A 24,937-nucleotide genomic window follows, 5' to 3' on the forward strand; every position below is an offset into this window, starting at 1 on the left:
CATTGCCCACACGCTTACCAATCTCAAACACTGTATGTCTTTAAACTGTAATCATTTAGGTGGGTATTTTGTGATGGTTCCTGGCTTTAATTTGCATCTTGATCCATTCCACAGACATTTACATCACAAATTTTTAATAGAATTGTCTTTTTAATCTCTGTCATTATTTGTTTAAAACATTTTATTATTTCAAGTACACGTCCAGGGGACAGGCACACAAGTGCAGTAGCCCTGATCCACACGAGGGACCGGACCCTCTGGACTAAGTCGGACAGAGGCAACAGTGAGCTGCTGACACCAGGTCGGGCGCTCGGAAGTTTTCTCCAGGTGTCAGGATTCCTTTCTTTGTCGCAAACACTTTCCAAAAGACATTTAATTTTGATGGAGTCAACTTTCCAACGGTGAGAGGCATTTTTACCCTATCTCACAGTCAAGGTGTATGAAGTTTCACAGGTTCAGATTTTAAAGTCTATGATCCATTTTAAGTAAACTGCATAAGTTTTTAATTGAAAGAATATTCTGTTTTACCATCTACATTCACTAAGGACATTATACTTGCCCTAATGAATTAATTTCCATTTTTCCTAAAATTCAATAGATTCTATTCCATTCCAATATGTCTCTGAAGAAAGGACCACACAGTCCTTTCTTGTGTACTATGAATTGATGTAGTTTGGGTCTTTATTTGTCTTTTACAAGACTGACTAATTTCATATTCTTTGAAATTCCATATAAAATTATTATCAGCAGACACTGCCTACTAATTCAATGTTAGATCAGCTCAATCAGTGTGGAGGGACAGGAGTGTCGCTCATTATCAGAAATCTGGGCTTGCAATATACCTTGCATAAAGCCAACATTCTTTTATGCGTTTTGGGAACTCTCTCTTGTGAAAATATATTTGGAATTACGGTATATATGTGTGTTTAATCTTACTACTTAATGTCATTAGCACAAAAATACTACTTTTTCTTCTCAAAGCACTCACTAAGTCTAATTCCTACTAAGTTTCCCCAGACTCCCACATGATGACAGTGTGACAACTGGAAAAGGACATTGGTGTGGCACATCACCCTAAGACAAACTGGTGAAGGGTAGCCAGCCGACGCGGCTGCAGCCAGCGGAAATGCGCATGAATCCTCTCCAGGCCGCCTCTGCAACAGTAAAGCACCGATTGCTAGCGGTGCTGACCCGAGTGCCAGGTGAACATCCTCATCGTTATCATCTTCTAGAAACTATGATCAGCCAGCCGGGGACTTGTGACTATAATCCTAGCAGCCGGGAGACTGAAGCAAGAAGACATAATATGTACACATACGAGATCACCAAGGAGTGAATAATGTAAAAGAATCATCTTTTCAATAGTGACTTTGAGGTCGGCTTAGGCTATAGATTAAGCTCCACAGCAGTACGGGCTATAGAGTGAAACAATATCTTAAAAAACAAAAACAATCCATGAGTCTTTACAGATATCAGGAAAAATGAAGGCAGGGTGTTTCCTGGCACCTTGCAATGATCAATGGGAATAGCTACTGTGGAAAAAAAAATTCAATTTAACCCTCTTTAACGATTAACCCCAAACGACCATCTCCTCTCAATATACAGCACTTGAACAAGCAGGAGACTTTCTCTGCTGTTAGAGATGCAACCCAACCATCCAAAGACTGCACAGTTAATCTGCTTTACTAGAGCCTCGACATTCATTTTCCTCTTATTAATGGGTGGAAAAGCAATTTCCCTGCCAAGGAGGGGTAATTATTTAAAATGTAGATGTGCTGCACTCCATGGCTCCCAGCAGCTCAGCTGGCAGAAGTGACGCCTCTACAAAGCCAATCAATTATTTACTGGATACAAAACAGGATGTCTGTTCCACAAGTGTCTGGGCTACTGCACTGAGCTCAGGAATTCTTTCTTTCATTTCTAATTCCCAATGTAATAAAGAATACATCTCTTTTCATATCTAAGGCAATATGACATGGAACATACTCACCTACTGTTTTTATTGATCAAATAAAAGGTAGTTTCCATAAGATACTTATAATTCATATTTATTATAAACTTCAATTTTCATTATCTTTATAATATGTACATGCCAGCATGCACCAGCCAAACAATTTAGAGAGAGGAATATTTACTATTCAAGGAATAATTTAGAAATGAATAATTTTATTCAACACATGAATAATGACATTGAAAAATATTCTACCTTGGCACTGCTAGAGATTTTCATAATCATGAAAAAGAACCTAATGGAATTAATAAATGTAATGGTTTGGTATAAACTAAAGCCTAGAGACAAAATAAAAGGTGACTTCTAAGGAGAACGCCTAAGGAAGAATTCTGACTGGTGATAAAAACTAAAATACTAGGATGAAGGGGGTGAGCAAGTAATAGTAAGAAGAGAAGCAACAGATATTTGTGTGTAAAGATACTATGTGCAAAGATTCTATGTGTAATAAGTATAGACACTATGTGTAAAGACACTCTGAGTATAGACACTATGTGTAAAGACACTCTGAGTATAGACACTATGTGTAAAGACACTCTGAGTATAGACACTATGTGTAAAGACACTCTGAGTATAGACACTATGTGTAAAGACACTCTGAGTATAGACACTATGTGTAAAGACACTCTGAGTATAGACACTATGTGTAAAGACACTCTGAGTATAGACACTATGTGTAAAGACACTCTGAGTATAGACACTATGTGTAAAGACACTCTGAGTATAGACACTATGTGTAAAGACACTCTGAGTATAGACACTATGTGTAAAGACACTCTGAGTATAGACACTGTGTGTAAAGACACTCTGAGTATAGACACTGTGTGTAAAGACACTCTGAGTATAGACACTATGTGTAAAGACACTGAGTATAGACACTATGTGTAAAGACACTCTGAGTATAGACACTGTGTGTAAAGACACTCTGAGTATAGACACTATGTGTAAAGACACTGAGTATAGACACTATGTGTAAAGACACTCTGAGTATAGACACTGTGTGTAAAGACACTCTGAGTATAGACACTGTGTGTAAAGACACTCTGAGTATAGACACTATGTGTAAAGACACTGAGTATAGACACTGAGTATAGACACTATGTGTAAAGACACTCTGAGTATAGACACTGTGTGTAAAGACACTCTGAGTATAGACACTATGTGTAAAGACACTGAGTATAGACACTATGTGTAAAGACACTCTGAGTATAGACACTGTGTGTAAAGACACTCTGAGTATAGACACTATGTGTAAAGACACTCTGAGTATAGACACTGTGTGTAAAGACACTGAGTATAGACACTATGTGTAAAGACACTCTGAGTATAGACACTGTGTGTAAAGACACTGAGTATAGACACTATGTGTAAAGACACTCTGAGTATAGACACTGTGTGTAAAGACACTGAGTATAGACACTGTGTGTAAAGACACTCTGAGTATAGACACTATGTGTAAAGACACTCTGAGTATAGACACTATGTGTAAAGACACTGAGTATAGACACTATGTGTAAAGACACTCTGAGTATAGACACTATGTGTAAAGACACTCTGAGTATAGACACTGTGTGTAAAGACACTCTGAGTATAGACACTGTGTGTAAAGACACTCTGAGTATAGACACTGTGTGTAAAGACACTCTGAGTATAGACACTGTGTGTAAAGACACTCTGAGTATAGACACTATGTGTAAAGACACTCTGAGTATAGACACTATGTGTAAAGACACTGAGTATAGACACTGTGTGTAAAGACACTCTGAGTATAGACACTATGTGTAAAGACACTCTGAGTATAGACACTATGTGTAAAGACACTGAGTATAGACACTATGTGTAAAGACACTCTGAGTATAGACACTGTGTGTAAAGACACTCTGAGTATAGACACTATGTGTAAAGACACTCTGAGTATAGACACTGAGTATAGACACTATGTGTAAAGACACTCTGAGTATAGACACTATGTGTAAAGACACTATGTGTAAAGACACTCTGAGTATAGACACTATGTGTAAAGACACTGAGTATAGACACTGTGTGTAAAGACACTGAGTATAGACACTATGTGTAAAGACACTCTGAGTATAGACACTGTGTGTAAAGACACTCTGAGTATAGACACTATGTGTAAAGACACTCTGAGTATAGACACTGTGTGTAAAGACGCTATGAGTATAGACACTATGTGTAAAGACACTCTGAGTATAGACACTGTGTGTAAAGACACTGAGTATAGACACTATGTGTAAAGACACTCTGAGTATAGACACTATGTGTAAAGACACTCTGAGTATAGACACTATGTGTAAAGACACTCTGAGTATAGACACTGTGTGTAAAGACACTCTGAGTATAGACACTATGTGTAAAGACACTCTGAGTATAGACACTATGTGTAAAGACACTGAGTATAGACACTATGTGTAAAGACACTCTGAGTATAGACACTATGTGTAAAGACACTCTGAGTATAGACACTATGTGTAAAGACACTGAGTATAGACACTATGTGTAAAGACACTCTGAGTATAGACACTATGTGTAAAGACACTGAGTATAGACACTGTGTGTAAAGACACTGAGTATAGACACTGTGTGTAAAGACACTCTGAGTATAGACACTATGTGTAAAGACACTCTGAGTATAGACACTATGTGTAAAGACACTCTGAGTATAGACACTATGTGTAAAGACACTGAGTATAGACACTGTGTGTAAAGACACTGAGTATAGACACTATGTGTAAAGACACTGAGTATAGACACTGTGTGTAAAGACACTCTGAGTATAGACACTATGTGTAAAGACACTCTGAGTATAGACACTGTGTGTAAAGACACTCTGAGTATAGACACTATGTGTAAAGACACTCTGAGTATAGACACTGAGTATAGACACTATGTGTAAAGACACTCTGAGTATAGACACTATGTGTAAAGACACTCTGAGTATAGACACTATGTGTAAAGACACTCTGAGTATAGACACTATGTGTAAAGACACTGAGTATAGACACTGTGTGTAAAGACACTCTGAGTATAGACACTATGTGTAAAGACACTCTGAGTATAGACACTATGTGTAAAGACACTCTGAGTATAGACACTGTGTGTAAAGACACTCTGAGTATAGACACTATGTGTAAAGACACTCTGAGTATAGACACTATGTGTAAAGACACTCTGAGTATAGACACTATGTGTAAAGACACTGAGTATAGACACTATGTGTAAAGACACTCTGAGTATAGACACTATGTGTAAAGACACTGAGTATAGACACTATGTGTAAAGACACTCTGAGTATAGACACTATGTGTAAAGACACTCTGAGTATAGACACTATGTGTAAAGACACTCTGAGTATAGACACTATGTGTAAAGACACTGAGTATAGACACTATGTGTAAAGACACTCTGAGTATAGACACTATGTGTAAAGACACTGAGTATAGACACTATGTGTAAAGACACTGAGTATAGACACTATGTATAAAGACACTCTGAGTATAGACACTATGTGTAAAGACACTCTGAGTATAGACACTATGTGTAAAGACACTGAGTATAGACACTATGTGTAAAGACACTCTGAGTATAGACACTATGTGTAAAGACTCTGAGTATAGACACTGTGTGTAAAGACACTCTGAGTATAGACACTATGTGTAAAGACACTCTGAGTATAGACACTGAGTATAGACACTATGTGTAAAGACACTCTGAGTATAGACACTATGTGTAAAGACTCTGAGTATAGACACTGTGTGTAAAGACACTCTGAGTATAGACACTGTGTGTAAAGACACTGAGTATAGACACTATGTGTAAAGACACTCTGAGTATAGACACTATGTGTAAAGACACTCTGAGTATAGACACTATGTGTAAAGACACTGAGTATAGACACTATGTGTAAAGACACTGAGTATAGACACTATGTGTAAAGACACTGAGTATAGACACTGTGTGTAAAGACACTGAGTATAGACACTATGTGTAAAGACACTCTGAGTATAGACACTATGTGTAAAGACTCTGAGTATAGACACTGTGTGTAAAGACACTCTGAGTATAGACACTGTGTGTAAAGACACTCTGAGTATAGACACTATGTGTAAAGACACTGAGTATAGACACTATGTGTAAAGACACTCTGAGTATAGACACTGTGTGTAAAGACACTCTGAGTATAGACACTGTGTGTAAAGACGCTATGAGTATAGACACTATGTGTAAAGACACTGAGTATAGACACTGTGTGTAAAGACACTGAGTATAGACACTATGTGTAAAGACACTCTGAGTATAGACACTATGTGTAAAGACTCTGAGTATAGACACTGTGTGTAAAGACACTCTGAGTATAGACACTGTGTGTAAAGACACTGAGTATAGACACTATGTGTAAAGACACTCTGAGTATAGACACTATGTGTAAAGACACTCTGAGTATAGACACTATGTGTAAAGACACTGAGTATAGACACTATGTGTAAAGACACTGAGTATAGACACTATGTGTAAAGACACTCTGAGTATAGACACTATGTGTAAAGACACTCTGAGTATAGACACTATGTGTAAAGACACTGAGTATAGACACTATGTGTAAAGACTCTGAGTATAGACACTATGTGTAAAGACACTCTGAGTATAGACACTATGTGTAAAGACACTGAGTATAGACACTATGTGTAAAGACACTGAGTATAGACACTGTGTGTAAAGACACTCTGAGTATAGACACTATGTGTAAAGACACTCTGAGTATAGACACTATGTGTAAAGATGCTATGAGTATAGATACTATGTATAAAGATGCTCTGTGTAAAGATACTATTTTTGATGATTGCAATTTTATTCCTTTGTTTACTGATTGAAAGAGGAGGGCAGACTTTTGAGGGACTAAGAAGTAACTGCTCCTGGAGAGGCTCAATGGTTATGGGTACTTGCTGTTCTTTAAGAGAAACAGAGTTAGGGTCCCAGAAGCCACAGTATGGCCTATACCTGTTCCTAATTAGAGTTCTAGGGGGCCTGATGCCCTAATCTGGCCTTGGTGAGTACCAGTAATACATGATGTGTGTATATATACATATATTCACACACACACTGACAAACACCCATATATATTTAAAATAAAACAAACACATTTTAAAAAAAAGCAATGTCTTAAAAGTTCTAAATTTAGTGAAAATGAGTATGGTAATATTTTGTTTTGCTCTAACAAATATACCTTGCCTGGAGATCAGAGTGCAGAGCTAGCCACTAGTTAACCATAGAAGCCAGGCAGTGCTGGCACACGCCTTAATCCCAGCACTTGGGAAACACGTACCTTTAATAGAGGTGAGGGAGGAGGAAACAGGAAGTGATATGGTGGGCAGAGAGAAGAGTGTAATATGGGAGAAAACAAAAAACAGGAGCTCAGCTCCCTTGGGACGGAGAATTTGGTAGAGATAAGAAGTCTCTCTATGGCTGACTCTTTTAGTCTCTGATCTTTCAGCATTTACCCAGATATCTGACTCTGGGATTTTATTATTAAGCCCAATTAGAATTTGTGCTAAAAATGAGTGGAGCATAATCTAGACTGGAGGGTGAGTGATGACAGGAAGAAGGGCCAAGCTCCGTCCTAGAAATGCTCCCCGCGACACAGACGGACAGCAGGAAAGTGTGATCTTATGGAGAGAATGGCAATGTGGGGACTCAATTTCTTGCTCAACTGTGCTATGAATCAAAAACTGGTCTGAAAAGTATTGCTTTCACACAAACTTCTCTAAAAAATGTTACTCATTTTGTAGCTAAATAATTGAAAGCAACAGACATATACCACCCATATTGAATCCACAGAGGTCTCAGCAAGGCATTTCTAAACAAATCATAAATACTACCATTAAAATATTTGTTTTGATTCAGGACTCAGAGTCACAGCTAATAAACAAGTGTGGGAATGTGAAATTAAAAAACAAACTGAACACAGCTGCTCAACAAGTTTCACAAGTCTGTTTACTGGCATCCTTCATTTCGAATCCGAAAGGTCCCACAGAACACAGTCGCCAGTCGGCCTACTTTTGCCGCTAATCCACACGGTGGTGGCACCACATCATGGACAGTTTACAGTACTTTTAGCATTGTCCAGGAGATGGCCAAGGTATGGCTTGTTCTTACTCTCGTCCAGACATTTGCATACAACTGCCATCTAAGATTATGTCTCTTTTTAAAGAAGAAGACTAGAACAAATTCTTAATACAATATCCTTGAGTATGATATCAATTCAGACAAGCAAGCTGGCAAGCAAAGGACCAGCTTTAGAAACAAAACAACACCAATTTCTTTATATGTCCTAATTGTTTTTTTTTTTTTGAGAACCTCCATAACCTTCAAAACAATATTGCAAGTGTTATGGCTATCTGTCATCTATTACATAGCCCCTGGAAATGCCAGGGCATAAGAGGGCTGATATACGTAAAATTCCTTCATATAAATAAATGTAGAAGCCGGGTGGTGGTGGCACAAGCCTTTAATCCCAGCACTTGGGAGGCAGAGGCAGGCAGATCTCTGTGAGTTCGAGACCAGCCTGGTCTACAAGAGCTAGTTTCAGGACAGGCTCCAAAGCTACAGAGAAATCCTGTCTTGAAAAACCCAATAAATAAATAAATAAATAAATGTAGAAGCATGTTTGGGTAATGGAAAACCAATCTATTTAGTAAAGGGTCCATAATCTACAGTTCAAATCAAAACCAATAAATTGAAATAAAAAATAAATATACCAAATAAGTCGATTTAAAAACAAAAAATACATAATTTGTTAAGATTCACTCAAATTATACAACTCAGTACCTAACAATATAATTCTGCCAGTAGAGGAAAAAAAAAATCTCATTCTATATTATCAAAAGCAGCTCAGTAGTGTATTGGTAGGGGAGAATTCAAATGGAAAGAGGCAAAAAGCATTTCATCTTCCCTAAACACTTCAACTATATGGAGGAGAAGGAACTACCTATTATATATCTGTGCACTTAACTGCCAAGAGCACACAATGTGTGAACATGCACACCTAAATCCAAGAGGTAACAGGCAGCACAGAGAAGTCAGAGAAAACACTAATGAAATCTAGGAATGATAAACCAAGCCTATGTCCCACCACCCCAGGGTAAGGACAGGAGCCAGCCTGGGCTACATATGACAGGGAAGGAAGGAGGTCACCTGATGATGGACGCTGACTAGAGGAAGCTATGGCTAGCCCGATGACTCTTTTCAAAGAAACTGATCAGTTCCTAATTAAGACTTGCTTTAGAATTGAAAAACAGTCAAGATTTCCAAATCAGCATTTGGATGTTTTCCACATCACGGACCACTGAGTGTTTTCTATCCTCTCTGCTCCTCATTAAGCAACCGTAGCATTGACAACAGGGTAAGGACTCTGTCAGGGCTAGGGAGAAGCAGCACTTGTAGGCCTGGTACGGGACTCAGGGTCATGTTCCAGGACCCAAATGCAGCTCACATTTGTCTGCAACTCCAGTCCTAGAGGACCTGATGCCTTCGTCTGGCCACCATGGGCACTGTATGCACATGACATACATGCAGGAGAGACAATCACACTCATACATCTTATTATCTCTGCCTACCAACTACAACATAACACTGTTTAAAGGGAACAAGGCTTCATTATAAAGCCACTACCTAAATCAACATTCTACACACAGAAAACATTTCTAAAACCCTACCAAATGACAGACAAAAACAAAGCTCCCACACAATGGGAATAACTTTGTGTCCAGTGTTCTGAGTTGTTTACTGCATGCGCCCTGCATTCCTCTGTTCACTCCTGAGCTAGCACTTATTTCTATATAAGCAACAGAGTTGCTATTTCCTAGCTAATCACCTTTGTAATCAACACTAAGAACTGATTTCCTTTTTAAGAACTGACTTCCCCAAAATTATGACAACCCTGCACGGGGTTTCTCTGTGTAGCTCTGGAGCCTGTCCTAGAACTAGCCCTGTTCAGCAGGCCAGCACTGAACACACAAAGATCCGCTGCCCCTTTCTCCGAAATGCTGGGATGAAAGGCATGTGCACCGACACCCAGCTGGACTAATTTTTATATTTCAACCAGCATCCCATCCTTCCGACATATGGTTTACTTTACCTTCCTTGTGAAGAACCCACTTTAACTGGAGATTGTGCTTATAGAAACTGTTGCTTCACCAAGTCCTGACAGGTCAGTGTAAGGAGGCATTTGCCAAAGTGAGTATTGAGATGAAACCTTTATAATAATAATTCAGTATTTTAACAGACAGCTTTAAATAGCTTAGTACTAAAAACCCTTCTCAAAAAATAGAAAAGCTTAGGGATCAATTAATTAGAATAATGCTTCTTAAAAGGGCAAAAAAAAGGGCAAAATGATTTTTAGAAATATTTTTTAAAAGTAAACAGCTAGAGTCGATCTTAATGGCAGGTCACTTGCTTAGCACCTGGGAGGCCCTCCTTACAATCCTCAGCACCACAAAGACAAGAACAAACACTGATCGTAGGATTGTGTGTGTGTGTGTGTGTACTATGTAGTAATTTCCAACAATATTCACTATTCAGATAATTACGTAATAAAAGCAAACATACGAAAACACACCTCTCAACAAATACTTCAGTGGAGCATTGGCTCAGAACAATCAGCCCGTCTGGGCCAGCAGCTACTTTGTGAAGTATTTTCAATGATACTAACAAGCCTCACAGACGGCTATTATGAAATTATAGGCAACCAGTGTAAGGAAGCTCTAGACACATGAACCGTATCAAAGTGAATAAATTACAAAACAGCTCAAGGGAGCTTTGGTCAAATATCAAAAGGAAAATGAGGAAAGAAAAAACATGGCTGAGTACACAGCTCAGTGACAGCATTGCCTAGCAGTGTCTGTCCCTGGTCTAGTCTGAGTACACAGCTCAGCGACAGCATTGCCTAGCAGTGTCTGTCCCTGGTCTAGTCTATGACCTCAAAAAAAAAAAAGCCCTAAATTTTATATTGACCAGTCTCTTTTATTTCCAGAGCAGAGAAAAAATTACAGTGCCGTGAATCTAAAACTGGGACAAGTTAAAATAATTTCTTCCGTAAGCATGCCAATACGCTGAGATACTTGCTGGGCACCAGACACAAAGATGGATTGGATGCCAGCACATCCAGGGTTGGAAGGAAACTACAAGCACACAAAGGAAAGAAATACCTAAACAAGTGATCGTCTCCAAATAAATTATATCATTCTTATAAACACAATGCTCTAGGAACACGGAGAAGTAAACATAATACTTCTGTTTTAAGATTATCATATATGCAAGTCAAATAGCAAAGGGAAAGATGCAGGCTTCAAAACAAAACCACAGAAAGCTCACTGCAGACAGTGATGGGGTGATTAGTTATCTTTACACCATGTAGTATGTTCTTTGTACAAAGCAACTTCACATCCAGAACAGGTAGCTTCCCCCATCGGAACTGCTCAGGGGTGATGTGAAATGCACAATAATCCAAAGGGAAGTGGGCATAACAGACAGAATTACAATGAGTCATACTGGTTACCCAAAGCAGAGGGACACAAGCAAACAAATTTCAAAGCATGTCTCCAATTTTAACTTAATTCCCCCAACATACAGCGAATTTCAATAGGTATTTGTCTACCTTAATTAAATCAATCTTACTTACTGATCAACCACTATAATAAAAATCTCTCTTCATCAAAAATGACTAATTAGAATATCAGGAAAAAGATTAATCAAGTGCTCAATATGACTGCCTAGTTATCATTCTTTATTTTAAATGGGAAAAAAACAGATTTTTTCATCAATCCAACTGATACGGTCATTTCTGAAAAATAAGATAAAAATGCTAAGACTCTCAGATGCATCACCCAAATGAGCAGGATCCGAACCTATAATTTACAAGACCAAATCAGCGCTGAAACAAGCACCAGTTTCACCTTTTGTTTAGAGATCACGTGTTTTAGATTTCACTTATTTCCACCTGTATCAATAAAACCCAGCACAGAATGCAAGCCAAGAAACTGGCACTCATTTTGTTTATTGTTACAGTAAGAACTGGCTGGTTCCTGCTTGAGAACTGTTCCTACACCGGGTGACTATAAAGCTGCTGTTCTAGCTCAGAGGTCAATATTTCCTTAATAAAAAGTTTGGAGGAAAAGTGGGTAACGGGGCGTTCCACGCTTTTAGTCACAATCACACGACTTAGCAGAGCAACCAGAAAGGAAAAACAGAAGGAGAGAAAGAAAAAACTAAACGTTTTCACAATTTCATGCGGAAAAATAAAACGTGTTACAAAGAACATGTGTCTCCGGTGCTGCTAGCCTGCCATACTGACACTGGGGCACGATGATGAATGAACGCGACTTCAGGAGCAGCGTTTACCTCACTGCAGCGCTGCAAACACCGGCTTTCAGACAATTAAAATGTCGTTCTGAGTGGGACAGGGTGGGACGAACTGTAAACTTAGTCACCCACAGATCACTGGTCCTATTATTACTTATGATAGACAAGCTCCATGTGTCTCTCTGTGTGGTTTGTATCTATTCATACAGAGGCCTGAAGAGGGTGTCAGCTCCCCTGGGGCCTGAGCTACAGGCAGCAGGTGAGCCACTATATGGGTGCTGGCAGCAGAATTCGATCAGGACTCTACAAGAGTAGCAAGGGATTTTAACTGGTGGGATGTCTCTCCAACCCCAGTCCAATCACAGATTTTCCATTTCTAATTATATTAGCTAGAAAACTCATAAAACAAATGGATTAAAAAAAAACTTACCACTAGTATTAAAAGCCATACAGCACACTGGCTTCTCGTGGGCAGGGAAGTGGGCTACAATGCCATCGCTGTCTGAATCCTCACTCACAAGCACCTTTGGAAAAGAAAGGAAGAAGGTTAACTTTAGTCACTAATGGCTTGGAGGCCACACCACACACTCCTCAATCTTCCTCAAGGAGATGCTTGCACTGCACTGAAGTTATTCTTATCCAGTGAACAAAACTTCAGCAATCTGGATACACACCTCACAATGGATGCATAATCTCTTAAAAATAGCCACTTGTAATTATAGAAAGATTTTGCTGGAAAAAAAATCAATGTTTCCCCAATTATTAAAAGGAGGTCTATGATTGAAAATACAACAAATAAACCAAATAATAATGGAGAATAACACATAGCAATTTGTTTTCTGTTTGACATTTTTCATATTTTATTAGATTATTCTGTGTTCACACAAGCGTGGGCCGGAGGACAGCTTGCCGAAAGTCGCTCTTTTTCTATCAGCTCATCTCAGGGATCAGACTCGGGTCATCAGGCTTGGCCGCAGACACCTGTACCAGCTCAGCGATCTTGGATTATGAGTTGTGATATAATTTTATAGAGAGAAAAGGGGACACTTTGAAAATACTGTTCTAGCATGTTATAGGAACATCGGAAGATGAGGCAAGATTCCTGGCCAGCCTGGGGGCAAAGCAAGAGTCTAGTCTATAGGAATGCTGGTCATGTCCTACAGATGCTCAAAGCAGTCGCCAAAGTAACTCCTGCCCTGAGAGAGACAGAGTCACTTCTAAGCCTACAAGGCAAAAGCAGAACACACTATTGCTTAAGGACATGACAGGTCCACTTGGACTCAATTCACGTGCCACAAAGGCCACTGCTTTCATCTTCACAGTTCAATGATTTTAATAATAAGCTGTTTTATGAAACGTCTTCAATTGTTGTCTCTAAATTTCTTGTCACCCTTCTCTGGACAGACCTCTATGAATAATTGTTTTATCTTATTTATTATTTTCTGTGATTTTCTAAAATTATTTTTTCTCATTTATGTTCAGATAATTATTTCCTCCTTCATTTCTGGGTGGGGGCATTTTTGTTTGCTTAGCTGTCTGTTTGTTTGCTTTGTTTTTGTCTGTTTTTGGATTTTTGAGACAGTGTTTCTTGGTGTTACAATTCTAGTTGTTCTGAAGATGCTTTGTAGACCAAGCGGGCCTTGAACTCACAGAGATGTGTTTGTCTCTGTCTCACAAGTGCCGGGATTTAAGGCATGTGACCACACCACCCAGTATCATCCCTTCATTTTTTAAATAGTACTCTTCTTTGTGTTACATCTATCTATCTATCTATCTATCTATCTATCTATCTATCTATCTATCTATCTCTCTATCTCTCTATCTCTCTATCTCTCTATCTCTCTATCTCTCTATCTCTCTCTCTCCCTCTCTATCTACCTACCTATCTATCTATCTATCTATCTATCTATCTATCTATCTATCTATCTATCTATCTATTTTGGCTGTTCAGGACAGAGTTTCTCTATATCTTTAAAGCCTGTCCTGGAACTCATTCAGTAGACCAGGCTGGCCTCGAACTCACAGAGATCCGCCTGTCTCTGCCTCCCGAATGCTGGGATTAAAGGTGTGCGCCACTACTGCTTTGTGTTACTTTCCAGGGTTAGAACCCCTCCTTCTCCAAATAAGCACTAAAATCTCTACATTTTGATCCACATTATACTATAATTATACCATAAATTTAAGTACATTTTATCTTTATCAAGTTTGAAATGCTTTTTATTTTTTATTTGATTGCCCTGTGATTTATTTACAAATCCACTATTTACTTACAAACATTTAGGAATCTCCTACATTTGTATATTCTGGCTGTGCAAAGCAAGCATGTACTGGGCCGGTAAGAAGGCTTGGCAGTTAAAAATGCTTATTCCACAAACCTGACTATTTTATGGCAAACGGAAGAAAAGAACTGACGTCGATAGCTTGTCTTCTGAACCCACATGAACGACACAACAAGCATGCATGGATGTGCATGAAGGTGCAGGCACAGGAAGGACAGACAGACACAAAGCTCTCCATATAATGGCTGAATGCAAGTATTCTAATGCCATTGTTTACATAAAGTACTTTCATAAAAATGTTGGCTTTCAAATTAATCTTTCTGGATGCCTTTGAATTTGATTCTATTTATAAAAGTAATTCAGATATTGTTGGCCTTAAGAATGCTATGTATTTCAATAAATCAGAACTATTTGCTACCTGAATGATCATCTTTTTATATATATATTTATTGAGTATACAATATTCTGTCTGTGCGTATGCTTGAAGGCCAGAAGAGGGCACCAGACCTCATTACAGATGGTTGTGAACCACCATGTGGTTGCTGGGAATTGAACTCAGGACCTTTGGAAGAGCAGGAAATGCTCTTAACCGCTGAGCCATCTCTCCAGCCCCTGAATGATCATCTTTTATGTTTCAAAATATAGCTTTAGCGAGGGATGACTCAGGAGGCTAAGGCAGGAAGGTTTGGGTGTTACTATTTCTAGTAATTTCTTAGGGGGTCTCTGAGTAGACTGTGATATCTATATCAATATCCTCTGTTTGTCAATGTTGAATGAATTATTGTAAAATGTGGGCCCCTGTTCAAATGCACATTTTCTCCAAAAAGATATTACACTTGTGTACTATCAACTCAAAAACTGACCAATATGTTCTTTTAAAAAGTCCTCCATAAATTAAAAATGTGTGTGTTTGTGTGTGTTTGCTTTCTATTTCATGGATAATTTCTGTAGTTTGTTCTGTTTATAGAAAAAAGTCTTGCTGTGTAATCCAGGCTCACAGCCAATTGATCTGGGCTAAGACCTGCTTCCTGCTTCTCCTTTGAGAGGCATGGGATTAAGGACTATGCCACTACAACTGGCTGTCATTTCTTCAAATAACGTTTCTCTCCTTCACTTCCCCATTTTTAAGGATTGCAGATGCAAGTGCCAATGAGCACAGCATCATTTGAAAGGCTTCTGGGCCTAGGTTGACATGTTTGTATACTTCTAAGTGCCAGAAGATGAACTGCACCTCAGAATGCCACTTACTGGACAGTGCCCCTGCACTTTTCCTGCCAATCTGACATTGTCACAGAATATACAGAGTATCTGGGGATCTGCCAGAGGGAGAGCGTAAGTCAGAATCTCTCACAGAGAATCTCCTGACTCTATATCCAGTAGAAATAAGTGAAAATAATCTGACAAAATGATGATTCTAGAGATAAACATTAAAAACCTCAATATCTGACTCCATTTACGTGACATTTTCTTTTTTTTTTTTCTTTTTCTTTTTTGGGTTTTCGAGACAGGGTTTCTCTGTGGCTTTGGAGCCTGTCCTGGAACTAGCTCTGTAGATCAGACTGGTCTCGAACTCACAGAGATCCGCCTGCCTCTGACTCCCAAGTACTGGGATTAAAGGCGTGCGCCACCATCGCCCGGCTACGTGACATTTTCAAAACCACACAAGTGTGGAGAAGTATATATCAAGAGTCGGCCACAGGGGCACACGTTCATCCCAGCACTCGGGAGGCAGAGACAGGCAGTCTCTGTGTATGAGGCCAATCTGGTCTATAAAGAAAGTTAATAGCCAAAGAGTTAAAAAGTAAACTGTTTCAAAAAATTACATAAACAAATATCACACACCCTCCACATAAAAATGAAGGGAATGAGATGTAGCTGGGGTTGAGGGATGAATGGATTATTTCAAAATTAATAGATGCAAATATAGAATATATTCGCAAACTTGAACTTCTCGGAGTCTAATATGCAGTTTTAACTTACATAACTTATCGTGAGTTATGAATGTATTTTTTGTGAAATACTTCGATCATTTGTGTAATTTCTGTTCACTGTCACTGGACACTGGAGCAATTAGTACTGTTTACACGACTCGACAGAAATACTAAAACCTGTACTGCTTCCAGGAAACTCAAGGGATGACATGAAGTACCATGACTGCTCTCCTTGAGAATGAACAAAGTCAAACAACTACACATGCAGGGAAGGGTTCTCTGTGCTGTTCCATCGCGTGCCTAAAGCTTCAGACCCCTAAAACCATCATGAGTCATGATAATTCTCCTAAGGTAGGAGATGGACACTTACCTAAGCAGAGTGAAGCCATAATTTGCACCAATAACTATACTAAACAATACAACAAACTTTAACTAAGACAAGGTGTGTAAGAATACCTGGTCCGCAGCAAAACTTGGCTAACATTTAGGCCACCATTCTGAAGTATTTTATTTCACTTATTGGTTTTGCCACATTGCTAACTTCGATTACATAAATGTGTAAAAGGCAAATCATACCACTTAACTTCTCCAGTCAAGAAATGCTTTTAAATAAAACATGAAAGTAACAAAGATGAAAATGGACACAAAGTCAATTAAATCCATTCCTCCTTAATGCAGTTACCATGCAATGATCCCATCACCATAAAATCAAATTAATCAATACAGCAACAGAAAGACGGTGAATCAGATTTTATATGCTGCCAGAGTGAATGTGAAACTATATTAGAGTCTCGGTGGATTTAAATCACAGAAGACAACGGACACGGGAAGGAGGAGCATGGCAGGGACATGGGACGAGCTAGGGCTGGCGAGTTTCCTTTAATGCTCTGCGGTGCAGTGCAACACAGCCTGGTTCTCCGAAGTGTGCGAGCAGAGGAGCCTTACAGAAAACAGACCGTGGGAATGAAAGAGGCAGTACTATACTACAGAACTCTGGTTCCTTTGAAAAATACACTTTTATACTGGCTTAGTACTTACTTATTTTCTGAGCACCTCTTAGATTTAAAAATGAATAAATGGCATAATCGTGATGTTTCCCAAACAGTGGGAAAAATCAATTATTCATAGGGTAAGTCTTGATAGGCTTCTTTGATTTGCTCACCAAGGAAAGATAAACTTTTGTAAATTCACAAACTATACTGCACTAATTCCCACATTACAAAACCAAAAATCCCCTCCCTCCTTCCATAATTCCCACATCCCTTAACTGTCTTCCAGGCTGGCCTCTGAAATCCAGGGTTTACATCCTGGGTAGCTGTGACTAGAGGTAACACATCCAGGATACGTGTACGAGGCTACCCGCATCAGGTAATGTATGTTCTCCACCACCATCCTAACAGTCAAGAGAAAACCATGCTAGCACATACTTTAAAAGCAAAATCAATACAAGCATATAATGTATTGGGTTAACCTGAAACTTAAAAAGGAAGAAACAGAAAGTTGTTATTATTTAAATTTTAAGTAAAACACAACCAAATTTAACAGCACAGAATTTCAAAGAATGTTAGTTTGAATTGCACCGGAGTATACTCTTTCTCAAAGTGCCTTTAGATCCTTCTACAGGAAATAGCACACTGGAGCTGTCAAATGGACTTTTTAGTCAAGATGCTGACCCATATATAGTGGACGCCAATTCCTCAACAGAACAGGACAGTACTTCAGAGACTTAAATTTTCTAAGCCTTTTTTCGGAATTAAAAAAAATGAATACATATTCTATATTAACAGTAAGGTTCATAAACCTACTACTTTTCAAACATTTTAGATTATATATGTTATCCTTAAGTAACAAGATTTGAAAATTATGTCCTTTTATATATATTTTAAAGGCTATAACATGAAAGAAATTTCATACCTGACTAAAGAGGGTAGAGGTAGATGAAGTTTTGCTAAAAGCACTTTACCAAGAACATAACATACAAAGGCCAATTCTCCTGTGTGTTTTGTTGGCCCACCCTTCCTAATGGTTTTTAACTAGGCATAACTTACTGTCTGGAGATACAAGAGAGTCCCCATACTATTGTCATGTATATTTTCTGGTTTGTAATTTCAAATTTCCATGTGTTTTGCTTTTTGTTTTTGTTCCTGATTTTTACTGTTTAAAAGGGAAGTGTTAGCGGGGCACGGTGCTCTTGGTGTAGCTCCAGCACTCAGAACACTAAGGAAGGAGGATGACCACTGATAACTGGGCAAGAGTGAAACCTTTACTTCCAGAAGCTAAAATAAGAAAAATGTTATAGAATTTCATATAATGCACTAAGTTATCTCGTGCATAACCAGTGCTAATTATTTTATTTCCCCCACATATGCCAGTTCCTGTCTTTTCATCTCCTTAGGAGAAATGAATTAATCTCGGGACGTAGATTATAACATGGCATCAGACCAAGAAACAGCGTGAACACAAGAGCACAAAGAGGCGTGTACAAAACACATGCTCTGAGAGAGAGAATTTCTTTAGGTTTTAAGTATTAATGATGATTGAACTAACAAAGTGAAAATGTCCCTTGCTTTCCTAGAATGGGTGAAAAAAATCTGACCTGAAACAAGTCCTGTTCATCTCTTTGGGGTGACTCTAACCTGGGCCCCAGCTCTGCAGTTCACATGGAGCTCTTACCTGGCCCTCGCCAACTGTCTCGGTGTCTATGACTGTGATGATGCCCGGCACCATGGGGCTCCGCCTGGAGTTGCTGTGGACAGCAACGTCATCTTCTGTCACCCCCGAGGGCAGTGTGCCTGTCAGCTGCGTCACCACCTTCCCAACCATCGTCAGGCCGCTCTTCAGTGTCTACGTGACAAAAGACAGCAAAATGGGAAGTCTGAACAGGAGCGTGCACTCGAATCCATTTCTCTTACAATATCCGATATATGTATATAGCGGTAAACGCCACAGATTTTCAATCTGCTGTTCGACGTGATCTTGAAACTCATATAGAAAAATCAGCACCAGTTCCAGGAAATGTCACGGTTGATGCACCACGTCAGTGATACTAATTACAATTTATATATAAATTATATATTTATTATAACTTTTCTTTTACTGTACCACCTTAATTTACATATTTTAGCATATGACATAATATGAAAGGAGCTGGCCATGTGACACTATTTTAAAATATTATATTTCAAATTTTATATTTATTTCATCAAGATAAAGATCGAGACATTGACAGAATATCTAAGTGGAAAAAGATTATAATTCTAAAATATACTTATGCTATTATAAAAGACTATACACTAAGAATAATGATGGGAATTACTTTCCAACTCCATAGTAAGTACAGACAAATGACATCCAATAGGAAATGCAGCTGACAGGTTTCTTTCTCGTCTGTAAGAAGTAATCCAGTGTACACTATGCCACTCAAAGCAAGAGAGTAAAGCTACTGCGTATATTTTTCCTCATTCATAAATCTCAACAGACTGTCCTGATATGCATTAATAGAAATTAGGGCGGGGGCTGCAGCTCAGGGAGTTTGTCTCACATGCCAGAGGCCCAAGGTTCAGACTGTAATGCGAAGGAAAGGCCCAAGTGAAATCGTAACAAAAGGCTCTTAAAGAAACAGCTGCTTTTCTTCTGGGAAAAAGAAAAAGAGCTAAAAGAGAAAAAATAAAACTGTAACAAATAATAAATTTTTGAAGAAGATTTTTCTCATTACGGCTAGAACAAGCATCTTAGATCTCAACAGCATATTAAAACTATTTGTGGGGAAATAATTATATAATAAATAACATTATCTGTCACAGGACCTATGATCTAATGTGTGTGTGCATGCGTGCACGTGTCTGTCACAGGACCTATGATCTAATGTGTGTGCATGCGTGCATGTGTCTGTCACAGGACCTATGATCTAATGTGTGTGTGCATGCGTGCACGTGTCTGTCACAGGACCTATGATCTAATGTGTGTGCACGCGTGCATGTGTCTGTCACAGGACCTATGATCTAATGTGTGTGTGCATGTGTCTGTCACAGGACCTATGATCTAATGTGTGTGTGCATGCGTGCACGTGTCTGTCACAGGACCTATGATCTAATGTGTGTGCGCATGCGTGCACGTGTCTGTCACAGGACCTATGATCTAATGTGTGTGTGCATGCGTGCATGTGTCTGTCACAGGACCTATGATCTAACGTGTGTGCGCATGCGTGCATGTGTCTGTCACAGGACCTATGATCTAATGTGTGTGTGCATGCGTGCATGTGTCTGTCACAGGACCTATGATCTAATGTGTGTGTGCATGCGTGCATGAGTCTGTCACAGGACCTATGATCTAATGTGTGTGCATGCGTGCATGTGTCTGTCACAGGACCTATGATCTAATGTGTGTGCATGCGTGCATGTGTCTGTCTCAGTGGTCTCTTACTTAGGTCTAGTTCGATCTGTCTTTTGTCTTACTACACCACTATAAAGAAATGTATTATTGCATAGATACTTGAAACCCTTGGAAGCAAATAATCTTTTATATATTTTCTTCACCCCAGAGTGGCACTTCAAAACAGCTTTTTCTCACTGCTTTCCGTAACAGTCAATCTGAATTTCCTTATGTAGACTGTAAAGGCAGTTAATTTTCTATTCTGGTGCTAAGAAATTGTTTAAATAAGATTATTTGATTTCAATTATAAAATCTTGATTTATGTTTACTAGCTCTCTCCTAACAGTCGTATATTAATGTGTTTTCGCCCCACGGTGGTCAATTGATTTAATAAAAATGCCCATGTTTTTTCTTGTTACCTGATAACTTAACGAGAACGGTTCTGAGAGAACACCATTAGCGCTAATGGCTAGGGGGACAACTGATAGGGCAGAGCAAGGTTCAAAATGACGAAGGACCCTGTGGCCGATTTCCTGCATGGGAAGAGAACACGTACCATGTCTATAGGATTAACAGCTGTAATGGATTTCTCTCACACTTCGCTCTAGTCACACGGTCGGCTGCCTTACTGACACAGTGCTGTTCTGTGAGAGTACTCTTGCAAAACAATCATGATTGAGGAACCTTTAAAGAATCTAAACATTTCAGACTGTGCAAAGACTCGTCCAACTCATCAGCTCCACAGAAAGTTTCTGTATTCCCGTTGGCGCCTGGCCTGCATCATAGGTTTGCATCGAGTCTGTGTGCGCGCTATCTGCTCAGACAACACGGGAAGGCGTGTGAGTGCCCCCGCGTCACGTCCGCCACTCACGGGAAGAGCTTATAAGTGTGCTTCATTCCAACACCACACAATCCTTAGGAATGACTGCTAAGCCTGGTCTACAGATCTCCAGGACAACCAAGACTGTTACACTGAGAAACCCTGCCCTGTCTCACAGAAAAAAAAAAACTGTTAAATTTTTACTTATGTACATTCTTTTGAGATGTGGTTTCTCTGTGTAACCAGACCTGGCTGACCTTGAACTCACAGAGATCCTCCCACCTCTACCTCCCAAGAGCTGGGATTACTGGAGTGTGCCAACACACCCAGTTTACTTATATTCATTCTAAATCAAAGTCTTCACCCCTGCAGAAAGCTCTCACACAGCCCTAACTAGACGACTGCAATGAATCTTACATTCTCGTACCTTACTACACAAATTGCAGATTTGGTGATTATAAAGTTTAGGGGTTGTGTTTAAAAAAGAAGAAGAGATGGTTTTACCAAGAGTCATTGTTCTTTCCAAATCACATCAAGTCTTCATGCCAACGTGACTGAAACAGACTGCCTTTTTCTTGTTCCCCTGGTGACTCTTCCCATTGCCTCATGGCTTGCTCTTCTGCATTTTTCCACTATTTATGAGCCCCTGTTTTATTCACACTCACTGGCATAAAAGCATGAGCTGATATGCTCTGGGGCAAACACAGAGGATACACAACCAGACACTTCCACGTTGAAAGGTCTTGCTGTTTATAAAGGTCCAGCTACCTCTGCGTGGAAACAGCTCCATTAGCACTGATGGCGGGAGTGCCGCAGCTGAGGCGTCTGGGAGGTTAATCAGGCTTCCTGTTTGCTCGCATAAATACACTGTGGCGCCTGGTTCTCTTGGTCCTTCAGAGGCTTACTCGACAACACTAACAGATTCCGTGTAAGTCGTTTCTTGTGAATTATTGAAACAAATGTTTGGCTGCTAATTGAGGAACACTAATGTGTTTTATAATCACTGCAGTTTGAGATTTTAGCACAAAACAAAACAGTTACAATTGATTGGTGAGTCCCCCCCCCCATCTCCTTAGCCCTATTACTAGTTTCTAATTGAAATTTTTCCTTGGGATTTTCCCCTTTTTCTTTTAATTCTCGTGTAAATTGCTAACTAGATGATAAGCAAACTTTTTACCGTTTATTCATTAAAATTTCAGGCTGGTGAGATGACGCGGTAAAGCTGATCCCTAGAACACCAGTGGAAGCAGAGAATAGATTCCTGAAATTATTCCTCTGGCTTCCTCACACAGGCCACGGAACATGGGCATGTATACACTCACATATAGACTAAAAGCAAGAAATTAAAAACTTGAAAGGCGGTGTATACATTTATATCAAATGTATATTTGACCTATCCAGCTGAGGAGATGACAGAGCAGTTGAGGGCACTGCAAAGGAAGGAGCTCAGATCCCAGCCCCTATGTCCGGCAGCTCACAACAGCCTGTAGCTCCAGCTCCAGAGAATTCTCCGCCTGCTTCTGGGGACCCAAAGCACCTGCTCTGAGGTAGAACTGCCCACCACAGATTAACAAAGAGAATAATTGAAGAGAGGATAGGAGACCATATTCTCTTTTCCATCATAATGGGACAGTTAGACAAATCTGCCAACTAACTCTCGCGTTTTTGTGAAATATTTATTAAATGTTGTAAGATCAAAACCCAAATTCAAGATAATACAGGCATTCTGGTGGGATATACCCAGGCCTGGAGATATCAGACGCACTTGTAACATCTCTGGATCTAGGAAGTCGTGTATTGGAATTAACCTTGCCAGGGGCTACCTGTTTATAGCCGTTCCATTCTTTGGGTTGAAACATAAAAGCAATGTACAATATAGCTGGGCATGGTGACACATGCCCGTAATCCTAACAACCTGGGAGGCTGAGGCAGGAAGGCACCAGGTTAGCCTGGTGGATTTCAGGGTACCCTGTATGGTTGTGATCCTATATGATTGTCTGTGGTCCTGCCTCTTGGTGTGTGGGGGGAGGGAGGTTACAATAGAAGAGTCGATCTCTTCTTGGGTCAAATAGAGCTTTGAAAAAATCCTAGGGTAAATTCTGATAAATAAGGAACCAAACATAAGAAATGAGAACCAGCACTGACATGAACAGAACCCAACTAGGACTAGCTGCCGTCATAGAGGAGTTCGAGTGTGGCAGAGGTCACTGTTTTGAGTGCCAATCATGGTCACACCGTGGAAATATTACACAGGGAGTGTGCTGGATCCTATTCTATAGAGTGTGCTGGATCCTATTCTATAGAGTGTGCTGGATCCTATTGTATATAGTGTGCTGGATCCTATTCTATAGAGTGTGCTGGATCCTATTCTATATAGTGTGCTGGATCCTATTCTATAGAGTGTGCTGTGTCCTATTCTATATAATGTGCTGGATCCTATTCTATAGAGTGTGCTGTGTCCTATTCTATAGAGTGTGCTGGATCCTATTCTATAGAGTGTGCTGGATCCTATTCTATAGAGTGTGCTGGATCCTATTCTATATAGTGTGCTGGATCCTATTCTATATAATGTGCTGGATCCTATTCTATATAGTGTGCTGGATCCTATTCTATATAATGTGCTGGATCCTATTCTATATAGTGTGCTGGATCCTATTCTATATAGTGTGCTGGATCCTATTCTATAGAGTGTGCTGGATCCTATTCTATAGAGTGTGCTGGATCCTATTCTATATAGTGTGCTGGATCCTATTCTATAGAGTGTGCTGTGTCCTATTCTATATAGTGTGCTGGATCCTATTCTATAGAGTGTGCTGGATCCTATTCTATATAATGTGCTGGATCCTATTCTATATAGTGTGCTGGATCCTATTCTATATAGTGTGCTGGATCCTATTCTATATAATGTGCTGGATCCTATTCTATAGAGTGTGCTGGATCCTATTCTATAGAGTGTGCTGGATCCTATTCTATAGAGTGTGCTGGATCCTATTCTATAGAGTGTGCTGGATCCTATTGTATATAGTGTGCTGGATCCTATTCTATATAGTGTGCTGGATCCTATTCTATAGAGTGTGCTGGATCCTATTCTATAGAGTGTGCTGGATCCTATTCTATAGAGTGTGCTGGATCCTATTCTATAGAGTGTGCTGGA

General features: G+C 39.5%; 1 protein-coding gene across 10 annotated transcripts in view; it reads right to left on the bottom strand.

Moving 5' to 3' along the window:
• Bcas3 (BCAS3 microtubule associated cell migration factor) overlaps nucleotides 1-24,937 on the bottom strand; it is a 499,936-nt gene that overhangs the window by 347,876 nt on the left and 127,123 nt on the right. For all 10 annotated transcript variants that reach the window (XM_075991231.1, XM_075991234.1, XM_075991235.1 and 7 more), the window contains exons 12-13: nucleotides 19,266-19,436; nucleotides 12,813-12,906 (exon numbers count right to left, since the gene is read on the bottom strand). In XM_075991231.1, the coding sequence (XP_075847346.1) occupies nucleotides 12,813-12,906; nucleotides 19,266-19,436 (265 nt within the window). The remainder of the gene's footprint in view (nucleotides 1-12,812; nucleotides 12,907-19,265; nucleotides 19,437-24,937) is intronic.

This window comes from Microtus pennsylvanicus, chromosome 11 (genome assembly GCF_037038515.1).
Source record: "Microtus pennsylvanicus isolate mMicPen1 chromosome 11, mMicPen1.hap1, whole genome shotgun sequence".
Lineage (NCBI taxonomy): Eukaryota > Metazoa > Chordata > Mammalia > Rodentia > Cricetidae > Microtus > Microtus pennsylvanicus.